The following is an 11,493-nucleotide window of genomic DNA, read 5'->3' on the forward strand; positions in this document are numbered from 1 at the left end:
TTATTTAGGATTATGAATTAATTTTTCGTATTAGCGTGACGAAAGAAAACTGGTGAATGTGTCACAGTTGACATCATAAAAGAAACGTTTCAAGAGTTTCAAGAGTAGAGAATGTCACGTTAGGAGTTGAGGAATGCAAGAAGAGCTTGGGAATGATGTCTTGTTCTCATGAGTAATGCGACATTTGAAAACATAATCACACGTACTCCCTTGTAGCTGTTTTTCTCCCACTCTGTATGAGTGCAAGGGGAGCTCAGCTTTTCAGCTATGTTCTCGCTCTAAGAGTTGTTTAACTGCATGAGCGATCCGCCATCATATTCTCTACTCGGACACTGGATCCTGTCTGTAACTTGCACACCAACTAGTTGTTTTCGACTCCACGAATCCTTCTTCGAATTCAACTCCACTCAAACACACTGAATTACTTTACATGAAAGTAAAGCACAGAAATTCCCCCAAGAGTTGGTTTTTTCACACATTCTACAGGAGAAAACCGAGAGCTGGAGGAAAGGATGGACAGGTTTGATATGACGCCAACATCTCCAACCTGGCCTGCAGCAGTAGGGATGTTCACCAACGAAGGGGTCAGGGTTCAAACATCTCCTGTACAATTGTTAGGCATGACCACACACGCATCGGTAGGAGGTCCTCTACAAGTCGAAGCTGATGGTGTGGTACTGGAGCTGCGTGCCACCGCAGACGTTGCGGAAGTTGAAGTCGCGACATGCGCTTGCTACACTGTCGTTCATGCTCTCAGGCCCAGACACCAGCACTCCCACGTTCTCACCCTCTAACCCTGCACCCACGGTGTATAGCAACTCTGCACACGCACATTAATCATCTCAGTTAATGAACTGCTTAGTCATCTTCTCGTATACAGCAACTACTGTTCTCTTTATCATCATTGTCGTACAGCATGGTGCTCAGTTTTGCCTGTTGGGTATTAAACCGTTCATGAAGCTGCTCAGCTGTTCCTTGGTTCTTGGAAATCAAATGATTCACCAGATTTCCATAGGTTTGGGTGACTAATGATACGTTTATTGGAGATTCTCCACACATGCACATCTACTTACCTGAGAGATTGGGGCGAGTGCCTGCGGTGATGCTGGCCACCTCAAGCAAACTGGCTTCTCTCCTTTCTAAGTCTGTGACTTTGGGGTCTGGGACTTTGGGGTCTGCGTCATTTACGGATGGTTTAGGCACGGCTTGAGCTCGGCTGAAGCCAAGCCTCGCCCAAGCGAAGAGAACAGATCCTCCGCAGACCACCACACCTAGAAACATGCTGATGAACAGCAACGACACAGTGATCCATGTTGGGAACGGCTTTCCTTGGGGACCACTAGAGGCATGGGCTGAGCCATGCTCGAAGTAGAACGGTGCGTCAGTGTGATGGTTAGGCCTCACAACATAATTGTGGAATATTCCGTGAAACACGATGAAGCCTGTGGATGCTGCAGCAATGACCCCAGCATACCAGAGGTTACTGCTTCTTATATCTGAGACTGCATTCTGTCTAGTCATGTTCTCGCCAGTGGGGTTGTTAATCACAGGGCACTCTTGGCCTTGAGCTTGCAGGATGGAGGCTGGGACCTTGTTATCAGTTGGTTCTGCTCCTATTTGTTCACGAGTCACGTATGCCTTCACATCCACTGTGAGCGGGCCATCCTCGAAGCCTGGGAACAAAAGTGCAGGTTTAATATCCCCAAGTGTTGCCAAGTCTGCTCTTCTGGGTACACACCAGATAAGATGCACTTTGGTTGGGAGCCCCGCCGCTGATCCAAAGCCCGCCTGGTGGTGACACAGGAGATCGCGGAGCACTGCTAGGAAAGGAGTGATGCCAACACCTCCCGCAACGAGAACCAATGTCTTGTATCCTAGAAAATAGTCTTGTTCGGGCCCATATGGTCCTTCAGCAAACACTCGGAAGGGCAGAGGACACCCTCCCGACTTGAAGTCCTGCGCATCTGCGGCTTTGACAAGCTTTTGAAGATTCCTAGTCCACGCTCCCGCAGGTTTGATGCAGACTGTGATCTGGCCGTTGTCTTGCAGCGAGCTGGACGTGGTGCTAAACGGATGCCATTGAAATTTGGAAATTTCAGGCACGTTGATGAAGATGAATCCCAACGCGTTATATTTCAGTTCTGAAACCATGTGTTGTCGCAAATTTATTAGATCGTCTGAAACTGAGCAAGTAACTTCATGCCGTACAACAACAATTAACAATGCATTGCAGTCCAATTTAATCCGATGCAATTGTACAATAGGAAAGCTTGAATATGTGGGCGTAGAATATATGGTGCAGAATGAATAAAATACCTTGAGATCTCGGAAATTTTAGTTCAATCACACCGCTGGATAAGGTCCTAGCAGATAGGATGCTAACAGGTGACTGCGATTGTACCATGCGAACGAACCTATCGATGAAGAACAGTAACACACCGGCCAGGAAGTAGAAACTGGAGAAATCACCAACATGCCACACGCCGAAGGCAAATACCAAAATGTACATGTGATGAGTGACATAAAACACGTCGAAGAAGGGCTGCCGGATGGGTCCCAACGAGGTTACCCACATCACAATGCCCGCTAACATTGACAGCACTCCCGCCCAGTTCGACACTCCATATGTCTTCCACTCAAATATCTGTCATTCCCACGGATCAACCTGCACAGTTAGCAAGTTTCTGAGACATGTCCCATAGTTCATTGATTCAACATTACTGCTGGGAATTTTATTCCATGTACGACACAGGAAAAATCAAAGTCTAGTCTCCTTAGCAACAGCGAGGTAGTGCTCACCCCCTTGACACTGCCGCCGCCTGTGTAGTAGATGTGAAGGGAGAAAGTAATGGAGTGGAGGAGGAGGATGACCAGAGAGAAGTGACCCAGCCAACGGTGCAAGCGCACGGCGTGCTCGTATGGCAAGTTCACCAACCGCAGAAAAGGTGAATTTCTGGACACTGGAATAAATAGAAGTGCCATTGGTAGATACCATGCTCGCCCTGTCCATGTGCCCACTCTCCCCACCTTGATCATCCACCTGTGCTCAAATGCAAGGTTTTAATAATTAAGACCCACCGCGACACACTAGAAAATCTTCAGGAGTGCATGTTCTGATTGAAAGGAGAACTTTTTCGCAGAGTGTACGAGTGATGGGATCTTCATGTTAAAAAATCCGTGTCCCTCACCTGTCGATACCGGGTTTCATGGTATTCCTGTCAACCTCTTCAAGCATAGGGATCAAGGGCTTCACGAAAATCCACATGGTTGCAAACACGACGAACGAAATGACAAGTAAGTCCACTCCCGTGAGCACCCCCAGCAGACTTTTCACTAGGATAGGTTGCGTTCGGAGTCTTAGCCATACTCGCTTCCACTTTGGCACATCTGTACAGCTCGACTCTCTGCACGTACCATTGCACTAAAATCAGCTTTATACAATCAGATAATGAACATCTCGAACTCAATTGCCCAATCAAACGACTACAACTCAATGAGATTCTCATAAATTTTTTTTAAAGTTTCAGATTCATATTGAGATGTCAACTCACTTTTTTGCCTTGAGACGTTGGTCTACCTCCAAATAAAGTAAGGCGAAGAGAGCAAACAAGATTACCGGAAATGACCACATCAGAAAAAATGGTCCTGTGCATTGCAAATGGAAGTGTGTCAGCTCCACCACTAGACTGGAATTTAGTGATTCTTATCTCCTACCGATGAACTATAATATCCACTCATGATGACATCAGGACTGAACGATTCATAGTTAGCGCATCCTCACTGGGCATTATTAACTAACATCAAACGTCCCGTGAATCCACCAACTATCCTACGTCCCGTGTTAGTATTCAAGCTGCCTTTGGGTATTCGTTGGTGGGGTAAATATCGCCTAAGCTCACCCCTGAAATTGTGTGTTCGCGTGTAATGAGTACTTGTTTAAAAGATACTTCAACTTACCATTCAACTCAAGAAACTTGCTGTTGGTTTCCTCAATGGCATCTGCCTTCCAGCTGGTCCATCGATCAGTAGGGTAGAGGAACCACTCCACCACCCAAAACAGGAACAAGCCCCACAGAATCACCAGAAGCAGCGCCTTGAGAGCGCTGGGAACTAAACCCCCCATGGAGGATATACTTGACAAGTGCAGCAGTGCTGTACTTGCGGCACCAACTCAACGCTTCAAGTCCGGAGAAGGGCGATGCAGACAACTCGATGAAAGGGAGCACTGACCTCGACCAGGGGTGAGGAGATATGGCGGCAATCTTGGTGAGGCATGAGCAAAACCGAAGAAGGAAAAGGTCCTTGTCATGACGAGGCACACGAGTTCTAATAGCTGCTAGAACGCGAACCTGGATCATCGTACTGGGAAAAGAACTGTAGAGATTTGGCAGTACATGACACTTCTGCAGTTGACGGTCCCTAACAGTGCGATTCTGCGATTGGGGGTTGATTACCAGAGGTTATGGGAGGCTTTCTTTCGTGTAGTACATCAGTAGGCTTACCCCTTCGTAGCCATCCAGCGCTGCACGTGCACAGTCCACACACGATGCGTAATTATTGTGTTGCCCGTTCCAATAGCAGCAGATTTAGTAACTCTCTAACAAATTCTTTCCAAACTTACCGTTTTTCTGTTCCTTAAACAGCAATCTGAAGGGTTATGTTTGGAAGGAAAACCTCAAGTAACAACACACTCTAATCACTATAGCCTTCAAATTAAGGGCCACAGTTGAACTACCCCGACTCGGCAGCAGTGGACGACGATTTTCTGAAATGGGTGTTCATCGAAGATAGCAGAACATTGGTGTGCCCGGAATTGCAGTGAAGGAATGCCGAGTGCGGCTCACGGCAGGGTAAGATGAAGTGTTATACTCCGCAAAATTACAAGTACATCTATTGAAATTCGATCTCGGGATCCAATGTGTGCTCCCCAATACCTTAAGATGCGTGGAGGTCAAAGAGTATTTAAATCCTTTCCATCCTCTGCACCTCCCACTGCCCTGTTGCAGAGGTCGGGCAGCAGGCGGGGCCCGGGATCGACAGGACTGCATCCTGATCGATCGAAGGTCACCTCTTAGTTAATTGTTGCGACTTTACTACGCCCCCCAGTGCACAAAGTAGTCTCCATCGCCGGCATCTCAGGAGGGGACGATTGACTGAGCCCAGGTCTCTGAGGGGGGATAATGTGGAGACGATGCGAAGTGGGCAGTACAGGGGTCATGTGCCGGTGGAGAAAACGAATCATCTCCAATAGCAGGATGGCTTCACGAGACCAGGTTGACTATTTTTTCCTGGGGCGATTTCTACAACCCCCTCCCCAAACTTCATGGGAAGCCCTGCCCGCTTCTGCCAGCCCTGAATTTTCATCCCCCCGCCAGCTCTACCCCCCCCCCCCCCCCCCCCCCCGTGTCCCTCAGTTTCGTGCTCAAGATTGCCAAGGTCGCTAGCGTGCTCTTTGCAATTTCGGTCTGTTGGTGTGACATCTGATTTGCATAATCCTCCGATTCGTGTCAATGTGAAAGGTTATGCTTGTGCCCCCGCAGCACGTGTTCATGAAGCACACGAGGTGAGGGACGGTGGACAGAGCTGACGGGAGTGATGAACGTTCAGAAACGTGCAGAAGGGGGCAGATGCCCCCGAGAAGTTCGAAGAAGATGTGTAACGTGCTCCCATTTTATTCTGGCTCGTGAAATTCAGTGGCGCCCTTGTACTACATTGTACGTCGGCAGTACTAGCCCAGAATAAACTGCTTTCTGGTTTAACCGGGTTTTATTCCACCAAATATCCGTTCCTAGATCACTTGACACTGTGGACTCGAGAAGCGTACTGCACAGTTTAATGTAGGTCACAATAGATCCACAGAATCTGTGTCTTACAATATTCCCGCATCACGCACTACCAATTGCTCAAGCTTCCACCTTGCTCCGGCAGAAGCAGGCTCAGACGTGCTTTTCTGACTACCAGACAAGCACATCTTAAGTCACAATCCCTTTCCACAAAATACCGGCAACTTTTCTTAGAATCTCACAGCTTGTTTTATTGGGGTAGAAAGCATTGTGAGTGATGATGTACTCATAACTTCCGAAAATGCCGTGGAATGTGGTAGTCCCGCGACATGATTCATCGATATTCTACTGTGAACCGAATTATGGCACCTTTAAATACGACTCAGGTATCCAGAAAGAAACACGGATCGATCTGCTTCGTGGTGGACTGAACAAATCTAATGTAAACTTGAAGAATGAACCATGCATCGACACTACAATTCTACCCTCCCTTACTTCACATCCTGGTCTTAATCCTAACTCCTCGTGTATTCGTATATGGTCCACCTTTGATAAGTAAATGCTAACTATTTTGCAAATGGTTAAATGTCAGTGTTCTTTCCATAAACAAAGGAGTAATCACAATAGTAATTTTTCCAATTCAGAATTTTAAAATATTAACTCTTGGGAATTGAGGGAATTCAATTTACTACAGTCAAACCCATCAAATCCAATACCATCAGTGGATGCAATTTGTATTGGATATCACTGATAAATGTATTTAAGAATCATGTACTCTGATGTATTTTTTCTTGTACCACATCCTCTCTATGTGGTCAGCATGGCACAATGAAGTTTTTTTGAACCTCATCCACTGCCTCCCTTCACCCTTTCCCATTCTTCAGCCATGTAATGTGTAGTGTTCCACATGGTGCAGGGACCTGCTGGAGTATGAGAGAAAACAGTACTTTAAAAACTGTAAATAGTGAGCTCTCTTGCTCACTTCGCCAAATAAGCAAAAAAAAACGCTTTCTTTTGTTCTTGTCTTGTAACACAAGAATATCTGCAGACACTCTTATTATCAAATAAACATTCTTGTAGCTCTTTGTTGTTACAAGTCATTACAAAATGCCTTGCCAAAGAAAAGCCCTTGTCTTTAGCAACTTCTATAATAATAAAAGAATAAGACAATATGTACACAATTGATAGTATACCATCAATGATACAAAAGCAATTGGCACCATGGGCCAAAGATGAATTTAGTTTGGCAAAAGTACCTACTCAGAGCATTATTTTTGAGATTCTTAAGAGAAAAATGAGTATACCAATATGACCCCAAGACACTTGAAAGTTAAGCAACAACAACTAATGAACAACCTAGAGCTAGACAATGCTTTGGCCAACTAGGTGGTACGATGCAAGTATAAAGAAATCTACTTGTTTAATCTCTTTATTCAAACTAAGGCTAAACTTTTTATCAATAAGCTTAACATTCTTAAGTGTAAACAACCAAAGTTTTCCAAAGAATGTCTTCAATCCTTTCAAGATTGTCACAACTTCACATCATTTTGCACACTAAGATGTTGCTTTGATAGATGTGGATACAATAGTTAACATCTTGCTAGATATAAAATATAAAACCAACAAATATATTTTGCATAATATTTACAACATGGACAAAATATGACAATTTCATTCTATGGCTTTGGATTGTATTATTGCATCATGGTAGATTGAAAGAGTAAAAAATGACAAAACTAAATTGACTATATTCTTGACTAATAATATTGATGGTGGTGATAAGATGGATCTTTCTTTATTGAAAATGAAAATAAACTAAAGTGCTTCAATAATAAGATTGGTGTTATGCTTAGGTTCTATTACTGTAATAGCAAAAAAACTATTTGATTATTAATTTTTTTTTTCAAAAATGACTAAAATATATTAGCTCCAAAATAAAAGATACCAATAATAATATTTTTCTTATTCTAGATAATATACCATTATATATATATATATATATATTATCCTTATTAATATTAAAAGTTTCTTTTTGCATCCAAAGACTACTTCAAAAATACAACCTATAGATATTAGAATTATTTTTGGTTTAAAAAGGTATAATAAGAGCTTTTATCTTTAATGTATTATTTGTCATGAAGAAGATAATAAATCATGTAACGATATCAATAAGATAGACTTGCTTCAAAAAATAAAATGAGTTAGAATTGCATGGAATAATACTTTTTTTGATGCAATCTATAATTGTTGAAAAAACATAAATATTAAATCATTTCACAACCATAAAGATGTCCAATTTATTATAAAAGATGTCTTACATATTGTACCTCACAATAAAAAAAGAACTATTTTCTTTCAATTTACTAAAAGAAAAATTTGTATTAAAAGAAGAGCTTACTTGCAAAATGTCAATTCTTGGATTGAGGATCCTATTCCTATTAAAAGTTTATTTAATCTAAAAGGTAAGGAAGAGATTTATCACGAGTTCAAAAATAAGGAGCTTCTTGAATTGGCCATTGTTATTAAAAAAGAAATATTGAAAGATAGAAAAGAAATAGAAGATAGAAAACATTGCTATATAGCTCCTAGTTAGATAGTATCTGTGGATGTAAGAGTGAAGCCTTCTTCATTCTTGTCTATACTTTTTTAGTTTTTAAACTTATTTTAAGACTTTCTAGTCTCTTTATCTTTGGTAATAGCCATTCTAGTTTAATATAGTACCATCTTTGAATGACTTTTTAATCTTTTCAAGTAGCATATATATTGAATTTTCTTTCTTTAAGATTTATGTCTTTGACAATTTGATAAGACTACTAATTTATTGTTCTTGTCTTCTTTTAGAAGTGAGTAGATTATCCCACTACTATTGTTGTATTTTGAAGGTTCTAAACCATCTACTTTTAAACAAATAATTTAGTTTTCTAACATTGATTTAAAAAAAAAAAAAAAAAAAAAAAAAAAAAAATCTTTATAGAAATTTTCATTTGATATTATAGTTTACAAATTATCCTCCACTCATTCAATTTTTTGAATTTATCTAAGTTGTCTATGAAAGAAAAGATTATGAATGCTACTTTTAATAAAAATATATCATAGATATACATCTACTATAATTGTTATTTAGGTAATATGAATAAGTGGAATTATATAAAAGTAGATTAATTTCATAATATCTTCTAAAAAAGCCTCTTAAAAGCTATCTAGATGCTATTTTGACTTTATATATGTTTATAATTGATTGGTAGGTTAGAAACTTAGTCAACAAGCTATCCATGTGTAACATGTATTAGTAGCTTACAAAACAAGCTAACTATGTAGTGCCCATATAGAAAACTTACTTTGCAAGTCAAGATACGTATCATGCAAAGTCAACACATTTTTGGAGGTCCTATAGAAGGTCACCACATAGATTTTAGGTACAAAGTACATATAGAAATAAGAATGAAGCCTTCTTCACTTTTGTCAATTCCTTTCTTGTTTCTAGTCTACATTCAAGAGTCTCTAGTTTTCTTATCTTTTGACAATAACCATTCTAGTTTTCTTTTTAATATACATACTTCTCTATTTCTATATCTTTGAAAGAGTCTCACTTGTTTATTTACTTTCATCATATTTTTATCCTTCACAAATTGATAAGAATGGATTATTCCTTTTTTTTGATAAGACATAAGTGTATAAAAGTTGCAAATACCCTCTTTTAAACTAATATTGTTCTTAGTATTTTCTTTGTTCTCAAGTCCTTTCTTCTACTTGTCTTGAGCAATATTAGACATTTATTTTAAGTGTTATCATAGTAGAGCTTCTTGAAATAAAAGATGCAATAGCTCAAATACATGAGCAATTGAGGGACTTGATACTTGCAATGCATCAACTCAGTTTATTGCTACCAATAACAACAAAAATAGTTGGAAGTGAAGATACAGACATGATTGGAGCTGCTTCAACATCTTTATTAAATCACATTCCTTCTTTTATAGTAAAACATCCTTCCAATGTTAGAAAATCCAAAGTTATCTTATCATAGAAGTTAAATGGTAGAAGATCTAAGTTTCAAGGATTTATCAATTATGTAAAATCTATGATTGAATTTCAATTCCAAAGCTATTGAAGGTGAGGATCACAAGTTAAATTCATTAATACACTTCTTTTAAGTTTGGCATTATTATGATCTTCATCTTTTTTTTAACAATAAAATCCAATATTTAATAATTTAGAGACTTATTTGGCAAAGTTTTGATCTATATATGAAAAACATGATGCAATTTGTATTGCAACCAATAAAATTCATATCTTGTAATAAGGCAATTGATTAATGACATCATATGATTCACAATTTTGATAACTAGTAATTAATGTCAAGTGGGATAATATTGCCCTTATTAGCCAATTTTTCTATGGATTACAATATGAGATAAAAAAATTGATGTTCAACTTACTTGATCTTTAGACATTGAGTCATCAATTGACTTTGCTATAAAGTATATCAATCAACTTTTTGAGTTTCAATCTAAGAATTGCATAAGAAAACCTCCATATTATTATAATTCAATGTCAACATTGATGACCTCTTAATCTAAATATTTGAAAGTAAAAGACGTGCAAATTGATGCAATATGTTTTAAACTTTTTATTGAACAGAAAAAGATTCATTGTTATTAAGAAGGATTATATTTATATTGTGGAGAAGATGAGCACAGTGCTCAATATTATCCAAAGAAACAACTTAACTACAAAATGAGGTATAAAACTATTACAAATGAAAAAATGATGAAAAAAAAAATGTCCAGCTACAATAGGGACCGTGTAACTAAAATCTTAGACAAATGGAGGACTTATCTTTTCTTCAAAATCCTCTCTTTATTTTATAATAGATGTATATTTAAGACTTAATAATCACAAAGCCTCTACCTTGATAGATTCAGGAGTTTCAATTTTTTTTTAAATGAAGAGTTTGTTAAAAACCATAGAATATCGTTAATACAAAAAACTAAACCCATACATGTAGAAGTCATAGATGGCCATCAATTATCTTTTAGAGATATTACTCATGAAACACTTCTTATAGATGTATTAATAAATAATCATAATAGTTGCATAATTTTAAATATAAATAGGTCTCTCTCTAATCTAATCATTTTAAGTTTAATGTGGCTAAAAAAATATAATCTTTTGATAGATTGAATTTTTTTATAAATTTGATTTTTCTCAAAGCATTATCAAGAGTTTTATAGAAAGCCATGAGTCTAGTATAGCCAAATTTGTAGTCATAGGTGCAAAAGCTTTCTTGCATGCTATAAAAGAAGAACTGTCTTTTGTTATTTATGCCACATCTATTTTTTATAATAGAAAGACTTCAAGTAGTATTCCAAGTCAATATAAAGATTTTCAAGATATTTTTGAAAAGAAGAATGTATATATTCTTCTCAAGCATTGTCTATATGATTGCTCAATCAACTTTAAAGAGAGAAGTCAACCATCATTTGGTCCAATCTACAGTTTACTACAAAATGAATTGATTGAACTCAAAAAATACATTAATAAGAATTTGGCAAAGAATTTCATACTCCATTGAAAATCTCCTAGAAGAGCTTCTATCTTATATATAAAGAAAAAAAAATGGATTATTATGAATGTGTGTAGATTATTGAAGATTCAACAAGATTACCATCAAGAATAGGTATCCTTTATCCTTGAAATTTGGACTTCTTAA

General features: G+C 38.5%; 1 protein-coding gene across 1 annotated transcript; it reads right to left on the reverse strand.

Moving 5' to 3' along the window:
- Nucleotides 1–146: 146 nt before the first annotated feature.
- LOC112286383 (ferric reduction oxidase 6) lies at nucleotides 147–4,301 on the reverse strand. The gene is made up of 7 exons (XM_024528238.2): nucleotides 3,958–4,301; nucleotides 3,552–3,645; nucleotides 3,189–3,404; nucleotides 2,800–3,040; nucleotides 2,317–2,644; nucleotides 1,074–2,141; nucleotides 147–820 (listed from the first exon to the last, which is right to left on the reverse strand). Exons 1-7 carry the CDS (start codon nucleotides 4,121–4,123, stop codon nucleotides 651–653), a joined length of 2,283 nt encoding a protein of 760 aa, XP_024384006.1. The 5' UTR covers nucleotides 4,124–4,301; the 3' UTR covers nucleotides 147–650.
- Nucleotides 4,302–11,493: the final 7,192 nt, after the last annotated feature.

The sequence above is a fragment of the Physcomitrium patens genome, chromosome 9 (genome assembly GCF_059467195.1).
Source record: "Physcomitrium patens ecotype Gransden chromosome 9, ASM5946719v1, whole genome shotgun sequence".
Lineage (NCBI taxonomy): Eukaryota > Viridiplantae > Streptophyta > Bryopsida > Funariales > Funariaceae > Physcomitrium > Physcomitrium patens.

Excerpts from the sequence above, each read along its gene's own strand:
- LOC112286383 (XM_024528238.2), bottom strand. The coding sequence starts at position 4,123 with ATGGGGGGTTTAGTTCCCAGCGCTCTCAAGGCGCTGCTTCTGGTGATT. Across the intron at positions 3,646-3,957 it reads CAAGTTTCTTGAGTTGAATG|GACCATTTTTTCTGATGTGG; the intron begins GTAAGTTGAAGT and ends TGCAATGCACAG. Across the intron at positions 3,041-3,188 it reads ATGAAACCCGGTATCGACAG|GTGGATGATCAAGGTGGGGA; the intron begins GTGAGGGACACG and ends ATTTGAGCACAG.